At 39.5% G+C, this 23,225-nt stretch overlaps 1 protein-coding gene across 1 annotated transcript in view; it reads right to left on the bottom strand.

Annotated features, from left to right (window-relative positions):
• Window positions 1-23,225, bottom strand: part of TG (thyroglobulin) — a 153,076-nt gene that overhangs the window by 79,823 nt on the left and 50,028 nt on the right. The window contains exons 25-36 of the mRNA XM_065668978.1: window positions 22,999-23,107; window positions 22,578-22,775; window positions 20,384-20,551; window positions 19,729-19,794; window positions 18,941-19,021; window positions 15,966-16,103; window positions 14,665-14,841; window positions 13,812-13,923; window positions 13,160-13,239; window positions 11,090-11,233; window positions 9,026-9,091; window positions 183-317 (exon numbers count right to left, since the gene is read on the bottom strand). Coding sequence (XP_065525050.1) covers window positions 183-317; window positions 9,026-9,091; window positions 11,090-11,233; window positions 13,160-13,239; window positions 13,812-13,923; window positions 14,665-14,841; window positions 15,966-16,103; window positions 18,941-19,021; window positions 19,729-19,794; window positions 20,384-20,551; window positions 22,578-22,775; window positions 22,999-23,107 — 1,474 coding nt within the window. The remainder of the gene's footprint in view (window positions 1-182; window positions 318-9,025; window positions 9,092-11,089; window positions 11,234-13,159; window positions 13,240-13,811; window positions 13,924-14,664; window positions 14,842-15,965; window positions 16,104-18,940; window positions 19,022-19,728; window positions 19,795-20,383; window positions 20,552-22,577; window positions 22,776-22,998; window positions 23,108-23,225) is intronic.

Below are 23,225 nucleotides of genomic sequence, written 5' to 3'. Positions count from 1 at the left end.
TGTATCTTTCATTAGATAATCTATTTCAGATCCCTTCTTTCAAATCCAGAAACACTGGGGTAGTCTTTAAAAACAAGTAAAATTGGTGTATCTATGTCAGAAGTGGTGGTGGGAAGTTGTACTTGGTTCTTCAGGCTCACAAGCCAGTGTTTTCTTTAAAGCTATAAATAATCATTTCTTACCAGATAGGCAATATTCTCTGGCGGTGGAGAAGTAATTGGATATATCTCTACTAACTTGCACAACTTCAAAGTCTGAGATGGATGAATCCATGAGAACAGAGGACACATTTAAGGGTTGCCATATATCCAAATACTCTGCAAAATGAACCATACAAAATAATATAAATAGAGGAATCAGGAAAAACTTCAGAGGAAAATAATACAGAAGCAAAAGCATTGGGGAGTTTCTTTGCATCAACTGGGAATAAATTCATGTAATATTCAAAGACCTCTGGTTGACTAGAGCATCCAGTCCCATTTTGAGAGGTCACAAGTCCATGGGACCCTCTGATCACCTTTGTGTAGACCAATAGGTCTACATCCCTGTTGTGTTGGGGACCCCAGAACTGGATGCAGTACTGCAGGTGGAGTCTCATGAGAGAGGAGTAAAGGGGCAGGATTACTTCCCTTGTCCTGCTGGTCACACTTCTTTTGCACATCAGGTTTTTTGAGCTTGCGTTCTGGGAGATAACTTGTGCTTGCAGTTTACATTTCCTTGGGAAGGATTTACCTTGCAGAAGCAAAGACTTTTAGCATCAGTATAGAGTTAGGGCTTTGTCAGTTAACCTTTGATCATTCCATTTATTTGGAATAAAATAATTCTGAAATCTGATTTAGACATTGCTATTCCCTGCTTCCTTGCTCTAGGAATGATGCAACCAGCCTTGTCTGTGGTCTGTTTTGGGTCTTGCATTCTCATCAACTGGACAAGTATGTCAACATCAGGGCTTCCAAGCTGCAGTGAAGGCATGCCACAGCCCTGATTGTATGAACCCCTGCCCTTAGCTCCAGATTTGATGTTGTGTTATGGTCACAGCTGTATTTCTGTGAGGAGGGGAAGGAAGGAAACTTTGTCCATCTTTGCCAGTCACCCATTTCTCAGAAGACTAAAAGAAACCTTTAATGAAATGAATGGCCACAACTTTTGCATCTGTGTGGTAAATTCAAACAACAGGGCAAGATCTGCTCACCAGGAATAGAAAGGTAACAGCTGGCTCTGCTCTGTCCTCACCCTACAATTACATGGGGAGGGTAACGCCAACCTCTTGTTTAGGACTTGGGGGCCACAGCAGGGCCCTTCTGCCTTGAGAATATATTGAACTGTTGAAAGGAGCTAAGGTAATTAAAGGCCTATCCTTTCCCAAGCCTTCTTTTTTTACTTCTGTGTGCAAAATTGAGAGCCTGCAGATATTTTTAGCTGTTTGTGTATGAGAAAAAAGGATTGCTGCATTTTTTTAATTCCACTGTGAGAAGAAGAATAATTCTTGAGGAATGCTAGAGACAATATGCATGTGAATATGCTTAGACATGTACATGCATATATGTGACTATGCATGGTTTGTATACATGTAATACACATGCATATATGCATATGTACATATACACAAATATGTGCACATATATGAAATAGAATTAATTCTTGATTATGTAGCTTGTTCAGCCTGCAGAAGAGAAGGCTCCAGGGAGACCTTAGAGCAGCTCGCAGTGCCTAAAGGGGGCCTAAAAGAAAATTGGGGAAGGACTTTCTACAGTTATACGTAGTGATAGGACAAGGGGGAATGGCTTTAAACTGAAGAAGGGTAGATTTAGGTTAGACAGTAACAGGAAATTGTTTGCTATGAGGGTGCTGAGACATTGGAACAGGTTGCCCAGAGAAGCTGTGGCTGCCCCGTCCCTGGCAGCGTTCAAGGCCAGGTTGAACAGGGCTTTGAGCAACTTGGCCTAGTGGAAGGTGTCTCTGCCCTTAGCAGGTGGGTTAAAACTAGATTTAAGATCCCTTCCAATCCAAACCATTCTACAATTCTATGATCATCAGCACTATATTCAGGAGTCTGAACTAGTAAGGGAGCAATAACCCTGCAATCATAGCTTGACTTTTGTAACAGAACCACTGACTCTTAAATTATTTTATAGAAATGCGGTGATTTTAGTCATGTGGAAATTTCATATAACAATGGTTTCTCTACTTTAAAACTGTCTAATATGACCTGTTCCATGGCCCATGTTAGAAAATTTCAGCCTCCACATCTAGGGTGACACTTTGTGGCATTTATTTAGAAAGATATTTAAAAATATAAATCAGCTCTGTAAGTGATGGAGAATTAAAAGAGTTACATACTCTCCAGAGATCATCTGCCTGCACTACCAGACCCCCAGATCTTACTTTTCCAGATTATATCTCGTCAATTAATGTTTTCAATTATTTGTTATTTCCATTATTTAATCTTTCAATTATTATTTATTTTTTGTTTTGGAAAACATGAAGAAAAAATTATGTTATCAATATGACTTAAACTTTCTTTTTACAGAAAAGATTGTCGTCTTGCACTATGTATAGTACTAGCAACTGAGGTCCTACTAGTGGAACAAGTAATCTCTCTAGGTTCAGACACAAAGCTTTAAATTACTAGCTGTGACTCTTTCCAAAAAGAGCCTTGTCTGGATTCCATTGTAAGTCAACAAGTGTGGGTGCATCAGTGGTTTTGGAAGACATCTCACTAGACTGACTCTGTTCTCCTAGATTCCCTGACTCATCGAGTGACCTCTGGCAAGTCCCACAGTCCTCATATGCCTCCATTTGCTCTCAGATCAAACATTCAGGGCACTCTTGCTAAGCTAAATTCTGCTCTCTCAGAGAAGAAACCCAAAACAAATACACAAAAGCAAAATAAATTAATTGGACTTACACCTCCAACACTTGAACTTGGCCTCCTATATCTATTTCCCTGAGATTTACTAGTTTACCACTATTAAAATCTTTTTAAAGAGCTCAAACTAAGCTTCTGAGTGCACAATGCCATTATTAGGTACATGTAATGTGTTCTACTTTGATCCCAAGCTAAACCTCCTGTTTCTATATTAAAAGTTCTGTATTTTATCCCTTTATGTGGGGCAGACTTTAGTTAATAACATTCATTTTAAATACATAGAAGACACAACGGGCACTTTGTAGCCCATGAAAGGCGCAGAAGAGTGACCACTAATGACGCAAACATCCATAGATTGTACATTCATACCTAAAACACATTTTACTTGCTTATTCTTCACCCCCAAATCTCACAGAAGTGACTTTTGCAACCTCCCAGCACACAGGCATTGTTTTTCAGGTTGATTTGGGGTGGTCTTTATTTATTCTCAGTCCTGGATGAAGCATTCATAAGCTCAGATTTATATAACTGAGAGTTCCAGTGTTTTCCCTTTCTGATCTTCTGCCCAGCTGACCCCAGATGCAGATCAATGCAGAAACACTACTGCTTATTTTAATGACTAAGCAAAGCCCTCTTAGTCAGAGCCATCCACAGCACCACTGAGGACATAGCCAGCCAGCAGTTAGCTGCAAAAGAGATTCAGCTATTAGATGTTTCCTTCTTCCCTTCTCCTGGCAGCAAATCCAGCAATGCCACAGGTATGTACATCCACTCGGGCAAAGCAGAGCTTCCCATGGCTGACCTAAACTTGCCTCATCTAGAAATTGCTCTTGCAAGGCACAAGGCTACAACTGGGCACTGCTTTACTACAAATGCATAGTGCACCTGATGGGCTGGAAGACATTCCTGGTTTATATATAGGTTAAGCTCTGACGTTCCAAACCACATTTTGGCAAATGCTTTGATTGGATAATTACAGCATTCTGAATCCAGCCAGCCCTGTAATTTTTATTGCAAAATTATAGATGTGCCATACAGACAGCCTCTCTCTTCCAGATGTTCTTGTTTGGGTAGGCAAGGTTTAAGTCTGGATTTGCAAAAGGACTCGCACTTGTTCCCACTTAAGTCAGATCATAAGACCAGAATAGATTTCCTGGGGACACTGAGTTCAGCCTCCCACTTTCACAGACAATGACTTTATAAACCCCTTTTCATAAAGTCAGCAAAAGTTTCATCACTGACTTCAGTGGAAGCAAAGAGGGGTCGGTTCTGAGTTTGTGCAAATTTTGACGTTTGGTATAAGGACTCAGAGATAAAGAAATGCAGTAAAATAAATTAAGCTTCAAAGAAAACTCATGAACTTGAGGAGGGACATAAATCAGATGAGGCTAAGATGAGGCGAAGGAGGTACGTAAATCAGATCTAGGGTTCAGTGTGCCTAATTTATGTTTGAAAGACAAATTCTGATCTTAATTCTGAAATTTGCATTTATAGAATCATAGAATAGCTAGGGTTGGAAAGGACCTCAAGATCATCTAGTTCCAACCCCCCTGCCATGGACAGGGACACCTCACACTAACCCACATCCCACACAAGGCTTCATCCAACCTGGCCTTGAACACCGCCAGGGATGGAGCACTCACACCCCCCCTGGGCAACCGATTCCAGTGTCTCACCACCCTAACAGGAAAGAATTTCCTCCTTTATTTATAAACAAATACAAAATCGCCATATTTAAATAGCCTAATAAATAGCCATATTTATTAGCCCTGACTCAAGTTAAAAACATGCTTACAGACTGAACTCAGTGCTTTATATTCCTAGAGCTCAGATAGCTTTTTTCCAATGAAGACTGTATACCAACAGCTTCTAAAACAACAAAAATCATCAACTCAGAGTGGACCTGCAGAAACTATACTCTAAAATAGTTGCTTCCCATTTTTGTCCATCCACTGAGATTTGAATAATTCAAAATAAGTAATTTTCTTAAAACTGCTGCATAATACCTATAATCACACCTCAAACATGCCAAACTAACAAATGTGTTATTTATGCCCTTTAGCAGTGAGCAATCTATGCCCATGTTAAATGCAAACTTTCTGCCTCCTTGAGTAGAGTCAATTATAGCAAATGATACAGTAATAGAATACTAAAAATGTACCAGATATTTATCCAGGTTTAAAATAAGCTGTTTTCAAAAGGCTAAAATCCTCACGTTTGCAAATAGAATAAAAATCAAAATAAAAACTAAAGATAGACAAATTCTGCACCAAAGCTCCAATATGTTGTACAGGGTCATGGTAGATCAGTTCCTGAGGGTGGATAAAGGAAGGCTGCCTCTATTTCACACCAAAGATCTCTACGACATATCCTCAGCGTTCTGGGAAAACAGGAAGACAAATGATACTTCTAATCAACAAAGTCAGCAAACCAGTACCTGTACGGTTGAGAATGGAAATATCCATGTCTGAGATAGTCAGATAGGAAATTCATTCCCACATTGGAAAATACCACAGCCACTGCTCAGCACCACATTGAGGGAATGGCTATAAATCATTAGGGGATCACAGGAGGCAGAAACAAGAAGGACCTAACAGATCATTACATACATACGCCTCGGTGGTTTCACAGTTAATTACTTGATTTGAATGGAGTGGGAATGGAGCCTATAAGATATATATGATATAACTAACAGATGGGAGATTTAGATTTGATATTAGGAAGAAGTTTTTCCCTGTGAGGGTGCTGAGGCACTGGCACAGGGTGCCCAGAAAAGCTGTGGCTGACCCATCTCTGGCAGTGTTCAAGGCCAGGTTGGTCCCATAGGTTTGTATGTCCAGCTTGTTACCTAATTTGATCTTCCTCCACTAAGGATAAGTCTTCCTTGCTACAGTCTTCCCCTCTCATCTCAAAGGTCTGAAGGCTGGACTTGAGGTAAAGACTGAGATGAAGAAGGCACCCCAGTCTTTTCAATATCCTTTGCCATCAGTCTCCTGCCCTGTTCAGCAGCAGACCCACATGTTCTCTACCCTTCCTTTTGCTGCCCAAGTATGTGTAGAAATCCTTCTTGTTGAGGCTTTTTCTATTGTTCTATGGTCCTACATGCCTCTACCCTCTCTACTGAAAAAAATAATGAGTAAAATAGACACAGTGTCTACTTCCCTCAAGACTGAAACTAAGTCTGCTTATCTGGGTTTCTTCACAAGGTGTTTGGGCTGGAAACAACACGGAATGGAGTCAGCAGCCTGACTGCAAATGGGAGGAAGCAAAGTGCTGGACACTGAGTATTGCAAACTGGTTAACTAGAAAACGAGACAGTCAAACACATTAACTGCCTATTGAAATATAGGCCACAATTGTGTTCCAGTAAACTCTGACTAACTAGACATAAGATGAACTTCACTAGTTCAGAGACTTCTGACAAAGCGTTCAAATTTAAGTATCTTCTGATCTTTTGATATATATTTTTTAAGCGTGTATATATATATATATATGCTTACATGCAGACACACACATATATACACACATGACAGTGCCCATTAAGTAATATTTTCTCACACTCACCATCTGGTTACCACATAGAAGTCACAATAATTCTTTTTCCCCATGTACAAGCAACACCACAACATAAGAAATTCTGCCACTGCTAGCTTTTCTATGATGCCCAACTCTCAAACAATTAATCTTCTATGTCACATATTAATATAATGTATTTAACCATAAAGAGTTTGGAAACAGTGGTTTTGGAATTTTTCCCAAACCTCTGACAGAGGCATCTGAACTAAATAACCAGGCTGGTATCTGCACTATCACAATGAGGTAGAACATAAGAAGGGCAGATGGTGCCCAGTTGCATTTTGAATGTGCTGCTGCACACACTGGTGTGAGGAACCCAAAGACCACAGGGTACTAGTGTTAATTTGACTTCCAGGCTAGCCATGCGCTTTGTGACTCAGTGACTTCCCCTTCTTAGATATTGGATATAAGGAAGAAGTTCTTTAGTATTAGGGTGGTGAGGCACTGGAATGGGTTGCCCAGGAAGCCGTGAATGCTCCGTCCCTGGCAGTGTTCAAGGCCAGGTTGGACAGAGCCTTGGGTGGGATGGTTTAGTGTGAGGTGTCCCTGCCCATGGCAGGGGTGTTGGAACTTGATGATCTTAAGGTCCCTTCCAACCCTAACTATTCTATGATTCTATGATTGCTGTCCTTAGGAGAACTCTAATCCAGAACCCTGCCCCTTCATGGGAGGCTCTGCCTGCTTGGGTGGTTAACCAGACCTGTGTAAACCACAGAATCCCTCATTGCTCTGCGTTTCGAAAGATGATCTGGAAATGGGTGTGATAGATCAAAATTGTTACTAAGATAAGATAAGCACCTCACTTGCTGTAGCTCCATTATGTGAAGTCTTTAGAGAGAAAACAGATGACAGATGGAAAGGCCTAATTTCCTTAAGTGCTGTTTAGGTCACTGTTTTCCTAGATTTAAGTTTTTCACTAGATTTAAGAAAGAAAAAAAGGAAAATTACAAAATTACTACTTCACACTGGAAAGCTTCACACTGGGAAGAAGAAAGCTTCACACTGGGAAGAAGAAAGCTTCACACTGGGAGGAAGAAAGCTTTAGTAAAGTGGTTTTCTACATCCCATAGGAAAAACAGTGCAAAGGGGTTGAACTGCCCAACCACCACATGCCCCACCAGCTCCTGAAAGCATTTCTCGCAAATATTATTTCTGCTTACCTATAAAGATAGTTTTCCTTCTAGTACATTAAAATGATCATTTTAAAAAGCACAAATTCTACTAATAAATACAAATGGTCTGAAAATGACCATGACTGGTGGTCATAGATATAATGATAAAACAATTAGCAGAAAGTCTGAACTCGATATTGAAAATTCATTGCAAATATTAACCATCTCCTGCAAGCTCAGTTGCATATAGAATCATAGAATAGTTATGGTTAGAAAGGACCTTAAGATCATTGTTTAAGGAAAGACAGACACAAAATGATTAAAAACTGTTTAGATCAGAAAGAAAACCAAGACGTGGATGACACTTCTCAATTTCAGTCTAACCTTAGGGTTAAATTGAGTTATCTAATGACTAGTCAAGCTGCTTCCTTAACGATACACACAGCATTGAGCGGATATGCTGCGTATTTCTGGAAAGGACAGATCAGGGAAGCCTGTATTTACTGACAATTTGCATATATTTTTTAGGGGGCAATGGACACAAAGACAGCACTTCAGTTTCATTTATTAAGAGGATCCACCCATTTATAAAATAATGCATGTGTGTACCGCAAGGTTCACTTCCTGCAAGTCTGAAATAATCTTTCTTCCCAAAACAAAGATGGTGTCATAGCAAGTTGTAGCATCTCTTCAAAAGTGAGACCCAACACACACCCGAAATACTGCATTTCTTGTCGTCCAGTTCTGAATAATCTTTGGGATGATATTCTCATCCTTGCACAAAACCACAAACAAGGAGTGAAGGCAGTACAGTTTACCATTCTTCTCTAGCACCACTAATAAAGCAGTATAAACCTGCACTAATTTCTGGAGGAATTGCCCTTTTCACCTTCTTTTTGGGGGGGAAAACTAGATTTTCTAAATTTGACTTTGCGTCTCTGTTGCAATTGCTTTTATCTATTGAAACTAAAATCTAACTAATATTATCTAATGAAAACTCATCATCACTCCTTGCATTCAGTATTGCTGACAGAAACTGCAAGCACCAGATGCTACAAGAAAGGCACTAGAAACCCCACAACTGTGGACAATAACACAATAAACAGCTTTTCAGGGGCTTACCCTTGCCAGAGCTTATCTTCATTGGCCACTGCACTAAAATATGAAGTTTTATCCACTGAAAGTGATGTGACATCCACACTTACAAATGATTCATTTCATCGTCAACCCTACTAAATATTTTGCCTCAGTGACCTCTTGTGGCAGTGAGTTGGAGAGATATCAGGCCACCATCGCGGATGACAATTCTTCCATTTAAATAATACAAAACTAATAAAAATGAGTAAACACCTGAATGAGTAAGCTCATGTGAAGAGAAACACTTCATTATAGTGTGATCTTTTAAAAGCACACAAAACAAATGATATCTCCTTCTTTTTTTTTTGGCTTAACACATGAATACACTTACCACTTTCTGGCCTGAGAGGTGAGCTAACAGGCGGACAGAGGTTAGGCATGGTGTTCTTCAGGTCAGCTAAAAGCAGAAAAACCCAAAACACTTATAAACAGTTACATTTGAAGGTTTAAAACATAATCAACACCTCAGTATTTCCAGTATTATTGCTGGGATCTGAATGTTGCATCTTCTCACCACAAATACCAAAAGTAAGGATGCAAGGCTGTTTTACTATCTAGAGCTTTTGAGCTCATACTTCACATCATACTTCCCTAAATTTCTCAATTTATAAACTTTCCTACAAACACTCTCCAAAATGCAGTTATTTAGAAGCAACTCAATTTCAGTAGTTTTGTGCGCTCTTTCCATGCCCCCCTCTGTATTTGGTTTTTTGCATCGCAAGAGACGTGAGATTTTCTCTGCTTCCTGATTAGCACACTGGAATTTCTCAAAACAAGAATTAGGAACAAGTCAGTTTCCAGCAGGAGACTTTCTAAATTAGAATTCCAATAATCATTGATGTTTTCCACACAAAAAACTTCTCATTTGCTAATATTCCCCTAAATATTTTATTTTTTTAATATTTAAATAATTTTAAATAACAAACAAGAAGTTTCCCCTTTGCATTCATATTTTGTAAAACACTTTGATTAATCAAATCAGCTATAAATTCTCTACTAAGACAAAATACATTATGACCTCTACAGATTGAATGCTGCAGGGATTGTAAAGCTGAAGACAGACTGGATTTCCTGTTTGCTTCTTCCACTTTGTATTGTCCCTGCATGTAACCAATGGACACTTCTAAAGATAAGAAAAGGTCTTTTACTATTCACGTTGTCAGGAATGAAGAACTGTGACTATCTAGAACTTTATTTAAAATGCTACTGTATGTTCCTCATTGACTGAGCTGCAACTATGACTACACATAAGAAGTCAAATTGCTTACGAGTGGAAACGAGCAGGCAAAGAGCTCACAAGTGGAGGCACAAGTATTTTCTTACAACAGGACTGTGGACTAAAACAAACTACTCTGTTTCATGCTAATGCCTCACTACTGTAAATTCCTCCTTCAGATTTAACCCATTTTCCCTTTAAGGCTCAGAGGGTTTTTGTTACTCTTGCTGGTTCCCGGACACCCAACACACCAGTACAACCGATACAAATTTTTGTCTACAAATATCTCCATTTGCATAAACATCTGTGCCTTGCTCTGTGTTATAGTGGAAACACATCTGCAGTTCCTCACTACATAAGTAAATGTCACCGTCTTTCCTAACACTTCACTCTTTGCATACACCCCTGGTTCCTCTTCATCACCCCTCTGCCCATGAAGTGAGCAACTTCCTTTATTTTTAGCTGCTCTTTAGCAATGAGAGGAAAACTAAATCCAAGAGTGGAAGTGTATCTACACCTCTGCTGTCTCCTCGTCACCTTTCTACCACTCTTGATTCTTACCCTGGCTGCCTCTCAGGTCCTCCTTGCCCACAGGCCTCTGCTGTTTCCTATGTTATCAGGGCTGTTGGTCCCTTCCTCTCAGTGCTAGACCCTCAGCCCACCCTTCTCCATAAGATTCCATGGTGCCTCCCAACTCCATGCTGTCTCTACTCTGTAACAAGCATTGCCCCACTAAAGGAGTAAATGCATGGGCTGATGAGCAGAGTACAGGACTTGAAAAGCTCCAGGCTGAGTTCATATTTCAGACACTTTAAACCCCATAGCAAACCAAACCTTCTGAAGTTATGCATCCACACACACTGTTAAACCATAAGCCACTCAGTGACAAACAAAGAATGATACCCTGACCAGGACTGTGCAGTGGGACAAAACATATTAGGGTCCCAACACTGACCAGAAGTCTCCCTTACCGGCCAATAAATGAAATTATACCTCTATTCCTTTTCTATTAAAATGAAGATTAAATTGCACCTTTCTTTCCCTTGCACATACTTGCTGCCTTGTCTATTTGTGATTCTTGAATACGGGTCCTCCAGCGGAAAGCTGGAGCTTCTATACATTAAAGCTAACAAGCTTCAATGTACAGAAACCAGTCAGAAAAGGCCCTGATTCACTTACCGGGCTTTTGATACCAGCCAAATGGGTGTATTCTGACTTCAGCATCTGGTGAACTACAATTTGAAACTTGCCAAGCACTTCTTGTCACCTCAGCACACATCTGGATTCCTGCACTGTTCAGAGTCAGGCATGTTATCTTTCCACCTGTCAGGGAAATAAACAGTTATAAAAATGATGAGGAAAATTTTCCTCTTCTAGATAGTATTTTGAGGAAAATGAATACAGCACTGTTAAAAGGAATTCCACTGACTTAGAAATCAAAACAAGGAAATACCTAAAATGGGCCAAGTTTTACTGCTGTTGCAAATAGTGTTGAAAAATCACAGTGAATTCAATGTGAGAGTAGGTGGGCGCCAACATCATAATCCATTAAGATCACTGAGCGTTTCCACTGAGCAAAGATTAGAAACTATTGTTTGAGCAAGCTGACCTTTCTAGCTATGGCAATCCTAGAAATTAAAAATCTGCATGTATGTTGGAACACAGCCCCTGCTTACATCAAGATAACAATTCTGCCTTTCAAAGACCTTAGTAAATCTTTCTATACCTGAAAAAATGGAGGGCTCGAAGCACATTTCATTGAAGATTTATACTAGCTCGTGTTAAAATCACCACTGAAAGTTCCCTTGACTATGTGAATGCCAGGCCTTGATGGCTGACATGACACAGATTAAACATATTAATCAAATAAACTAAGAGGTGTCATCTTTTGCATGTTTTGTGCTTGAAAATGCTTAATTTATTTTAGAACTATTTAAAGAAACTTAAAGTCATATTCAGTTAAGACTTCAAATTTCACACTATTCTACAGACATGTGAAAACTGTCAACTATTCTTGATTTGGGCAGTAATTCCAATCTAAACTGCACTGGATTAATTTTCCAAGCTACACGTTTTTGACTAAGTGAAAATAATGTCTGCTCAACAAAATAGGGAATTAAAAGTATGTATTTCTGAAAGTGTTCAAAATTCCCAAAGGAATTGTAAAACCAGCACATACTAATAGCCTCAGAGAGAGTAGTGAGAGGTGTCCCTGCCCATGGTGGGAGGATTGGAACTGGATGATCTTAAGGTCCTTTCCAACCCAAACCATTCTATGGTTCTATGATTGATTCTATGATTAGCACTTGACATTTCCAAAACCAAAGTTAGCTATTTTAGTGGTCTAAATCTAAATTTGGAATAAAACATTAAAAACTATTTCATTGATTTTGACCTAGGTAGCATCCAATTTTAAACACCTGCTAAAGTCTTTCTTTTAAACAAATCACTTCCTTTACACCAAGTGGAGGAAAAGAAAATTACCTCCAGAACAGGATTCAGTTAACCAAAGCTCTTTATGACCCCATAGTTGTGTCTATACATCTCTCTGCTGAGGGTGCATAGGGTGAAGACATCCTGTAAGTTAGCCATCCCAGGTGAGTAAATATGTTTGTTTGACTTTCTAATAGCTTTCAAGCCACGCATACTTTTAAAGTTCTGATTTCCTCAGACTGATCAAAATCCTACTTGAGATGTCTTAAGTAGCTAAAATACTAAGGAAGAGACAGGAAACTTTTATCCGCAACCAATCTCCTTCAATAAAGACTAAAATCTGGGAGCCGAGAAGTTCGGACATCCAAGAAAGCCAAAAAGCTAAGCTGCTCCAAAGTATCCATGGACATTATGTGCTTAACACGCATTTAATTTCAGCAATATTTAGGTTTCTAAATTACTTAGGCTTTAAAAAATCACACATTTAAAAAATCACCAAAAAAAAGTCAATCAACATTTTGGAAGAGAAGTTGATAAGTAAGAAGTTGGAATTATCAGTTTGGAATTTCATGCTGTTGAAACTGCAGCCTCAACGACTTATTCCCATGAACTTTCCTCAATAATTTCTGAGATGTGGAGTGTGTCATCGGACTGAACTCCTAGAAATGGTTATGGTTACTCAAAAATGTACTAAAGAGAGTTGCATAAGATCTGGAAAGGCTTTTAAAGTGCCTTTCACAGCAAAAGAATAGTGAAGTTGGGAATAATAAAGAGACACTAAAATGATTTTAAGAAATGAAAATAGTGAAAAAATACCTGATAGCTGCGAGTCATTAAAAAAGCCAAATCCTGTGCAACAGGGGTCAGCATCACACCAACGCTCACAATCAAAGAAGCTGGGAAAAGATAAACATAGTTATTCTCACTACCATTAATAATCTGTCTCTGTTACAGAGAAGTGAAGACTGGATATTGCATAGGGGAGAGACACTGAGAACCTGCAGAGATGCCTTTCAGACTAGGACTGTTCACAGCTCTTATATGTTCCATACTGCGCAGACACTTCCACACATTTTCCATTTGTAGATGAAGTTACGTTTGACCCTTGTCAAACATATGTTTGACATCTGTCAGACAACATCTAATAATTTAGTTTATTATTTTGGTATCTGCCCTAAAAATATCAACTATTAAAATTGGTGCATTATTGCCAAGAGATTTAATTGACCAACCAGCAATTTAATAGCAGGATAAGTAATAATTCACATATATATAAGCACTAATTATATACATTACTATTTATAACTCAATTACAAATTTCCCTTAACTCATATGCTATTTTTTCTTTATTAAATATTCTCAAATAATGCTGTTCTTGGATCAACATGTCTGATGCCCTTTATCTGCTTAACAGGGCCTTGGTATTCCAGGCACAGTTAAACTTCCAGCAAAACCAGCATCATCCTACCCATCTGAAACAGCTTTTCTGCTCATATCAGTCATATTCCTCACTGAGATCCCCATTGCTTTCCGGAATGGTATGCGTGTGTAGAAGCTCTTCACAGAACTTTTTAGAGTGACTGGAAGGAAAAAGGAAAAGGGGAAAATCAGCTTAATCTCGTAATTTCCATATACTGGTTAAGTAATAACATGGTTAAGGGTAAAGTTTATGTTTCTGTGCTACAATGGTCTTGATTGATTAAAGGATAATATTATGTTATCACAGCAATGTGATAATCAACTTGTGTTGCACTTTGGGATCCCTGAAAAGACATGATTTAATAATGTAGTTCAATGGACCTTTACAAAGGATATGTTCCTGTACAGTGGTAACAGTCTTATTTGCTCAGCTTCCTCACACAAGCCCTATGAGAAAAATCATTGAACTTCCCAAGCATTCAAAGAGCAGAGGTTAAAATCCACATGTCCATAACTCTGGATTCAGCAAAATAATTTACGAAATTACAATCAAGGACTCTCAGTTTTTGCATTGCCTATCTACTACTTAATGGTAGAAAATGGGATTTGTGACATCCCAATGACATTCCCACTTCAGCCACATTATAAAAAGATCTAAGACCTGGTATACAGATTTTCTGAGCTACCCTTGGCCTTTCTGAATTGGGAATACCTGAGGTGGAGAATGGAACTGAACTGAAAATGAAAACCCATGTCCAGGACAGCCTGATCTCCCCTTCCACCATCACGCCCCAGGATTCATTCATACAGACAGACTTTTGATCTGAGAATCAAGAACCAAAACACTAGCTTGCATTACCAGGGTTAGAGCACACATCATACATCCAAATCCCCAAACTTGCCTATTTTACGATACAATGTCTGTGGTTGCCAGGGTAGCACGGTTCGACAGTTTTCTGGTATTTGATCAATGCTGTCATCACAAATCTGTGCCTCTGGATAGAGGGTACACACAACATATGTGTCTGCAGCATTCTGAATATCTGCCATTCGACAAAACTCATCCTCTTGTGCACATCCTAGGAAGCAAAGGCACCAAGAGTCACAAACGGCTCTTCACCTCTCTATACCTCTTCATGTCTTCAGCGCACTTAAAGCTGCCCATCAGCAAACAACTAAAAGAATTTCCATATTATTCTATTACAGTGTCAGGGAAACAGGGACAGATTCTGGTGACACTGAGGGAAACAGGGACAGACTGCTCCTGGTGACACTGAAGGATTGCCTGCAGAGCACAGAAAAGGAGCTACACCACAACTATTTGGAAAGATACATTCCCCAGTTGTGACAAGCTTTACATTAGTGCATTGGTGTCATTCACTTTGTGATCCATAAAGATCTATCTTGTTTTCTCTTCAGTAAACCTGACATATGAACTGTTTAATAATAAAAGAACTCTGCATCAGCCATGTGTCTCTTACTTTAAAGAACACAAAGGACAATAAAGTCTACAATGTCTTAGGAAGCTTTTGCAAAAGATATTTCTGAAGTGTTCATACATTACACAAAAACATAAATAACTTTTAGATTCAATTGTTCAAGCCATTTGCCTGTAGTGATTTGCATTGAAGTTTGTCCCAGGGTAATATTGCACCTTCAGAAAAGAAACAAAGCCATAAAACCCATTTCTCAATTACTCTGACAATTGCTTCTGTAAATATATGTCAGTTCTTCATTTTATAAAGGCATAGCTCTACTGATGTCTTACAGCGATGCCAGTGCACTGTTTAGTATGCTTGGTTCTGCCTTCCTGGTAGTCAGAGCTAGAAACTCTTCTCCATTTATCAAATCCAAATATACTTTATCATTAACCACAAAGTTTATTTTACTTTCTTTTTTTACCACTACATTATCTGTCTATTTTGAGGGGTACATTCCAAGAACAGCAGAGTATTGCCTAAATTGTATCTTCAACTTCTCATGCCCATAACAGGGATACCCTGATGATGAATGGCAGGTACCCTTTCTACCACATCAGATAGATTGTGGGGAACAAACCGGTGGCCCCATTAGCAACTTCCATGAAAGTTTTCTGGATTTTCCCCTCAAAAATCTCAAAGTCCATAATTTATCCTTGTCATAACACCCATTCAAAGATTTTAGTTAATTATTTCCTACAGAATAACAGTCTCCAATGTCTTACTTGTGAGACACCAAAGCACAACTTCCTCTATTGAGTACTTCTGCCTGAAGACCCAGTACTGCTGGTAAGGGAGAGAATACTTCTGGCCACTTTGTATTTGGCTGCTGTCCATTCGGTAGAAAAGATCCTTTGTGGAATCTGAGATTCAAACAAACAAACTGCTTAAACCCACAAAAAACTTGACTATGATCTGGAATAAATTAATTTTATTTACATATAAAATTCTACCTTTCACAGTAAAACAGTTGTGACCATTTTGTAGGGTTAGCATACCCCAAAGGCTGCTTTTAATAACAGAACTGTCCACCCACAGTTACTGAAGCTTGTGTAGGCAATGCATCCTGACTGCACAACATAGCATTGTCAGGCTACTTTCACCACCTAAAATCTAGAGGAAAATCTCAGTCCCTAGAAGTAAGAAGGTTCTCTCTACTCTGTCATGCAACACATCAACATAACAGTGAAGTACAATGTCTCAGAATGTTTACAGTACCTTAATGAATCTAGTTTTAGTAATCCATAATACAGCAGTTTTCCTGTTTTCTCTTGAGAAGCTTTTACTCCTCTCTGTTAAAAGTTTTCTTAAAAAGCTTAATACCTATTTCAGTCATATAACCTTATTTCTCCTAGTTTATGCTGTTATGTTTACCATGACAAGTGCAAGGTCCTACATCTGGGTCGGAGCAATCCCAGGCACAGCTACAGACTGGGCAAAGAAGAGATTCAGAGCGGCCCTGCAGAGAAGGACTTGGGGGTGTTGGTCGATGAGAAAATGAACATGGGCTGGCAGTGTGCGCTCGCAGCCCAGAAAGCCAACCGTATCCTGGGCTGCATCAAAAGGAGCGTGACCAGCAGGTCAAAAGAAGTGATCCTGCCCCTCTACTCTGCTCTTGTGAGACCTCACCTGGAGCATTGTGTGCAGTTCTGGTGTCCTCAACATAAAAAGGACATGGAACTGTTGGAACAAGTCCAGAGGAGGCCACGAGGATGATCAGGGGACTGGAGCACCTCCCGTATGAAGATAGGCTGAGGAAGTTGGGGCTGTTCAGCCTGGAGAAGAGAAGGCTGCGTGGGGACCTCATAGCAGCCTTCCAGTACCTGAAGGGAGCCTATAGGGATGCTGGGGAGGGACTCTTCGTCAGTGACTGTAGTGACAGGACAAGGGGTAACGGGTTCAAACTTAAACAGGGGAAGTTTAGATTGGATATAAGGAGGAAATTCTTTCCTGTTAGGGTGGTGAGACACTGGAATCGGTTGCCCAGGGAGGTTGTGAATGCTCCATCCCTGGCAGTGTTCAAGGCCAGGTTGGATGAAGCCTTGTGTGGGATGGTTTAGTGTGAGGTGTCCCTGCCCATGGCAGGAGGGTTGGAACTGGATGATCTTGAGGTCCTTTCCAACCCTAACCATTCTATGATTCTATGATTCTATGCTCTCAAAGACCACATTAAATAACCCTTTCTGTCACCTCCCTGTGATCTTCAGTCTTGTATGCAATGCTTTACATCTCCTGAGCCCTTTCTGAAACATACAGCTATTTTAGGCTGCTTTCAAATTGATCCCTTTAAATAAGGATCCAGTATTGAAAGAAATGAGCTTTCTTTACTGATCAAATTTCTTCATAAACACCTTTTTACGTATCAAATGCTATCAGCAGGTATCATTGCTAGTTATTCTAATATTGTGAGGGACTCTGGTATTTAATCTTAGATGCAGTGAAACAGCTAGAAGAAAATGAAAATAGGAAAGTAAAGACATACTGATGATTGCGGCTGAAATGCTGAAGAACCTAATGACATGCTGGGAGTGCATAGTAGCTGTGGATTTGCTATCAGAAAATACAAAACTTGTGCTTTAAGGATAATATTCAAGTAATAAAAGCTCTGCAGGCATTTTCCTTGATGCACCCATATTTTTTTTAAAAGGCAACTCTTAAGTCCTGTTGCCTCTCAAGACTTCACTTCAATCTTCAGTTTCTCTTGAAACAGTTTGTGTCATGGCTGAGAATACGGGATGGAGCAAGAAACTGCATTCTTTGCATAGTTTCATGTCTAATGATATCGCCAGCTGCAGCAAGGTAAAGGGAGAACACCGAGGGATGCACTCACGCCTTGTAATGTAAATGCAAGAGAATTTCACCCAATGCATCAAGTGCCGTTTTCTCTCATTTTTTTAAGTCTAGACTTTAAAATACCACTAATTGTACAGGAGTGCCACTAGGAAAACGGGCATTTTAGTTTAGCTTCCTTTCAAATACATAAGCAAACCCAGCAATTCACTTCATGTTAGGATTTTACATGCAATGAATTCTCAGGTATTAATTAATACTGCTCAGTAAAGACTGCAGTTCATTATAGGTGAACCAAAGTGCTCTCAATAGGCTCCACTACTCTCTTTCTCTTAGCACTATAGGGCTAAAGGACCTCTCTAGTAAATTAATACAAATTATTTTGGCTATTTACATGACTTAGTGTAATGAAGCACCAGCCCTGGAATAATGAAGGAACTAGAGAACTTCACAGGCCCCTCACTTCCGTAATGCATGGAAGAAACAGTTGTGATTGATTGATTGTAGTTTCATCCTGAGATTCTCTAAGCATCATATTTACTGTCATTGTCAAGTAAGGTAAGGATTTGATTCCTAGGTTTATGTGAGATTTTTATTCAAGCAAATAGCATTTCCTGAGTCTTTACAGTTTGGTAAGTCTGAAAGAACAAGCTTTCATAGAACATTTAAACACTTTCATTTCCAGCCTGTCCTAGGAAGATAAAAATCATAGAGCAGAAGTCTTGCATTTTGAACATGTTTCTCAAAACTTTATTGGACTTTCTATCTAAAAGAAAACCAGTACCTAACAGAAAACCTCTGGACTTCACACTACCAATATCATATGATACACATATGGCAATAAATGATTTTTTTCTGGTTAGACTCTGATATCTTCTGCTGTTTTCTCTGTCTAGCCTTACTGTAATACCTGATAACACCAGATCGTTGTCCGTCTTCAAAGCAGTAGTATTGCATGCAGAGGTTTCAGTCCGGGTGAGCATATCAGAGCCTGGAATGAAACATGAATTAAAGAGCATAGTAATTCCCTTTATATTTCTTCCATTAAAACTATATCATCCTTAGTTCCCAAAATTTAACATGCACCATTTAGATAAACTCCTTAGATAGTTCCACCAACTGTTGAATCAAATATGATTAAAACCAGCTCCATATAACTCTGGGGAAAACCTAAATCAATGCATGCTGTTTAGAGGGTGAAAGCAAATGCGATATCCACAATCACTATGCATTCAGCATCAGTGCTCTGGAGGTTGTGTGCATTTTTAAAGCAGCATCACAAATCATTTGGCAGGTCCTGCTATGTATGCTGTGACATTCAGAATGTAAACTTGCAAAAATAACACATACAGGGTTATCATGCTAATAAAAATAACCTATATAGCTACATAACAAAGTGCCAAATGATTATGGTACCTGGAAAGTGATGGAGAAATGTCTCCATGATACAATTTTCACAGGTATTAAAAGTTAGAAAGTACATTCTCAGACACAAGAATTTACCCAAATATTCTGAAACTACAGTCCCAGAATTACTCCAGATTACACCCACCCCCACCAGAAAAGACTTCTGAGTAGTGTTTCAATTTGGACAATACAAAATAAACTGAGAAGGACACTTTCATTGTAGATCACACATCTGCCGCTGCCTACAGTTCATCACAAGCTTTTAGTAACAAGTTCTATGAGATATCTCACCTTTCCACAGGTAAACTTGCTGAAAGGTTGTAAAATTTCTTTCTGCTTCTTCTACCAACCTAGAAGCTAATAGAGAAACAAGTTTATTAAAATAGCTGCTCAAATTAAACAGGTAGTATTGAAATGCTCAGAAACTGCATCAAAACCACATCATTAGGCAACGCACCCCCTTATTTACAATACAAGATGCTAAGGAGAAAGGTCCCGCATGTCCTGGTGCTAGTCTGAGTCCAGGATGCCAAAACTTTATTCTATTATCCATCACTGTTTTTAATGTGCAGCTGTGGGTATCTCTCTTTTTATCTTTGCTCCAGACTTTACCTTCCTTTCAGACTACTGGCTTGAATCTGCCCTAAATAAGTACTGGAAGTATTACAGAGTGATATACTAAACACATTCTTGACTTTAACTAATGTTCACACAGTAAAATGCGAGAGGTCCATCTGTCTAACAATGCATCCAGTTAGAGAGTTCTTATTCTTTTATGATTGTATACATATGGATTTACTTGAGAAAAAAGCACTGAAGTACAAGAGCAGATTGGTGAAAAAGGCAGGAGCTACACAAGAATTAAAGAAATGTAAATCATTTTAAATTTAATTTAAATCAAATTGAAGTAACCTCAAATGTAAATTAAGATAATTCATTGACATACTTCCACTGAACCTTTGTCCTCCCAGGGTGAAGGAAAACGTCTTCTCTCTTTCGTCATAGGTCACACCTTTACATATCTGATCTATGAGTGATGCTGGTGTTGGCCTCCAGCCATTCACATTGCAGATCAGCACATCTGGGTAGCTCATCAAACTACACAAAATGGTACCTAGATTCAGGCAGAGAGACAGTTGCATCACTCCAATAATGCTTTGCACCTACAAAGAGCTTTTCACCTGAGCATCCCAATACTTTCTCTAAATGCCAACTGATCCTGTGTCACTGAGATAGGTAAGTTCTAGTATTGCTACTAAAATGAAAATCAGAGCCATATGTTCAAATTAGAGTACTAAAGGTAGCCATTCATACCCAGACTTTGAAGCCTGCTTTTCACAGGTTTCAAGCACACCCTATTACCACCTAATAAAATATTACTATTATCTGATAATACCTAACAGTGTTCTCAGCACTTTATAGCACCATGGAGACATATTCAAGCCTTTGGCGGTCTCACAATCTCAGGCTCTGAACCAAGAAAGAAATTCTGTTTTTCCTGGATGGTTTCCTGGATTGGTGCCTGATTTCAGTCAGCACAGGCCTGAGTCTCCTCCAGCATCACAATGTGAGGCAGGGGGACCAGCATGCTTAAAGCCAGGTGTTCTGGCATCAGTCTGTTACCATGACTTCCAGACAATACTCAGCTTCTTGCTCTGCACTTGCTGTCACACGTTTCTACAGTGTTACAATGCTCTCACTGGTTTGTTTTTATGGACTGGGTACATAAGATATTGAATACAGAGGGACATTTTACAAGAGCATATAGAACAAGGGGGAATGGTTTAAAACCGAAAGAGAAGAGATTTAGATTAGGTATTAGGAAGAAATTCTTTACTGTGAGGGTGCTGAGGCGCTGGCACAGGTTACCCAGAGAAGCTGTGGCTGCCCCATCCCTGGCAGTGTTCAAGGCCAGGCTGGACGGGCTTTGAGCAACCTGATATATTGGAAGGTGTCCCTGCTCATGGCAGGGGGATAGAAACCAGGTGAGCTTTAACGTCCCATCCAACCCCAACCATTCCATAATTCTATGAATATGCTGCTTTTTTCTTCCCTTTTTTTTTTCTTTTAATGGAATGCTACTCCAAGTAACTCATTTACTTCTGGTATTGATCCAAATAGGTCATCCCAACTAAACAGAGAGCTGTTGTTACAGCATTCACCTTCTCCACACCCCCTTCTACTCTCATGAGTATGGAGAACCCAAAAATTTCATGGTAAATCTACAGAGAAATGGGCTTTACAAGATCACCTGGAATATTTTGATGAAAGAAAAAACAAAGCAAAACCAAACCATTAGATGTCAAAACAAAAAATAATTTTCTGGAAACATTTGCTTGGCAGCTTCCACAGAGAACATTTCCTCAGTTCCAGGATCAGTTTTTCCACTCCAAACTGGAGAAGTGCTTGCCACATAGCAGCCAGTAGCACGTGCCCGGATTTGTAAGAGCCTGTCTTTAAAACCTTGAGACATCTCAACTAGAAATTCACTTTTTCTATAGCAAATCCACCTCTATAGGGAAAGTCGATCCCATGTGACCATGAAAAGAAACTACAAAAACCAGGTGCTGTTTTTTTAAGCACATTAAGGGCTTAAATTTTCTGGCAGAAGTCTGGGCTCTGCCTAAGTCCCACCACTGTCAGACTGTCTATCCCACCCCCACTTGTTTTCCTAGCTAGACATCCAGATTTAGGAGGTCGTAGCATTTCTGCATGCAAGAACATAATCCTCTTTTCCTGCTCCAGAAAGGGAGCTGATTTACATTTGCACTACAAGGTCTGTAGACACCATCTTAACTGTCCCATCACCTGGAAAGAACCTTCCTGCAATTGAGCTGCTCTACATAAGGAAAGAGGTGTTTTCAGAATTATCTGGATGCAGATGTTTAAAGAAAGAATTATCCTTTCAAAATGTCCATTTCTCTCCAAGAGCAGCTTGCTACCTCAGGTCTTTATCTCTATTGCTCCATGTCAATGCATTTGTATTACTCAAATTTTGCCTACACCAGAAAACATCATTGACGTAGAGGCAAGCTGCTGATACTGGTATGATATAAAACACACTGCATCCAAAACTGTGTTGTATTCAACTAATGTTGGTTTTCCACTGCGAAGTTTTTTGTTTTGCACTTAGACAATACCTCCATCAAGCACATTCTGACTCAAGATGAAGCCGTCACAGCAAGAGTCCCTGCTGCATGTCTGCCGACAGAAGAGCTGAGCATCAGTCAGAGATGCACTAGCTGCTGAGAGCACCATGGAGCGATACACACCAGAAAGCACATTCTGAAAACTGGTCCTTTCAAAGGTCTTGAGTCCAGATGAGTTAAATTCCTGTCCTGGGTAGAAAGAACAGGAAAGAAAGGTCAAAACTGCCCAAGAGGATGTGGGATACTTTTGGCTTGCCTTCAGACTGGTCTATCACTAAATGTTAAGATCTGAAAAAGTATTATGTCTTCTGAAGTAAAGATGCTCCCCACGTTTAGACATGATCCTATACAGAAGTAACTACAAGTTTGGGCACAGCAGTCTAACATCAGATGAGTGTTTTGTATCTGGTACCTCTCTTCAAATAGACCATGACTGCATCTCCCTCTGGATTCCTGACATGAAGCAGACAGCTGAGACGACTAATGCCAGTGGCAGCAGGGCTCCCCAAAACACCTTGCACCTGAGACAGAAGACAGGCATGCACAATCAATACAACCTGATTGATTTCCTCTCCCTAAAACACATTTTCCTTAATCAGAAACTCAGGAGGAGGAATCAGCACAAAGATGTGGCCAAGC

This window comes from Lathamus discolor, chromosome 2, assembly GCF_037157495.1.
Source record: "Lathamus discolor isolate bLatDis1 chromosome 2, bLatDis1.hap1, whole genome shotgun sequence".
Classification (NCBI taxonomy): domain Eukaryota; kingdom Metazoa; phylum Chordata; class Aves; order Psittaciformes; family Psittacidae; genus Lathamus; species Lathamus discolor.
Note: the sequence above shows the minus strand (reverse complement) of the source record. Positions and strands in the feature narration are given on the sequence as shown.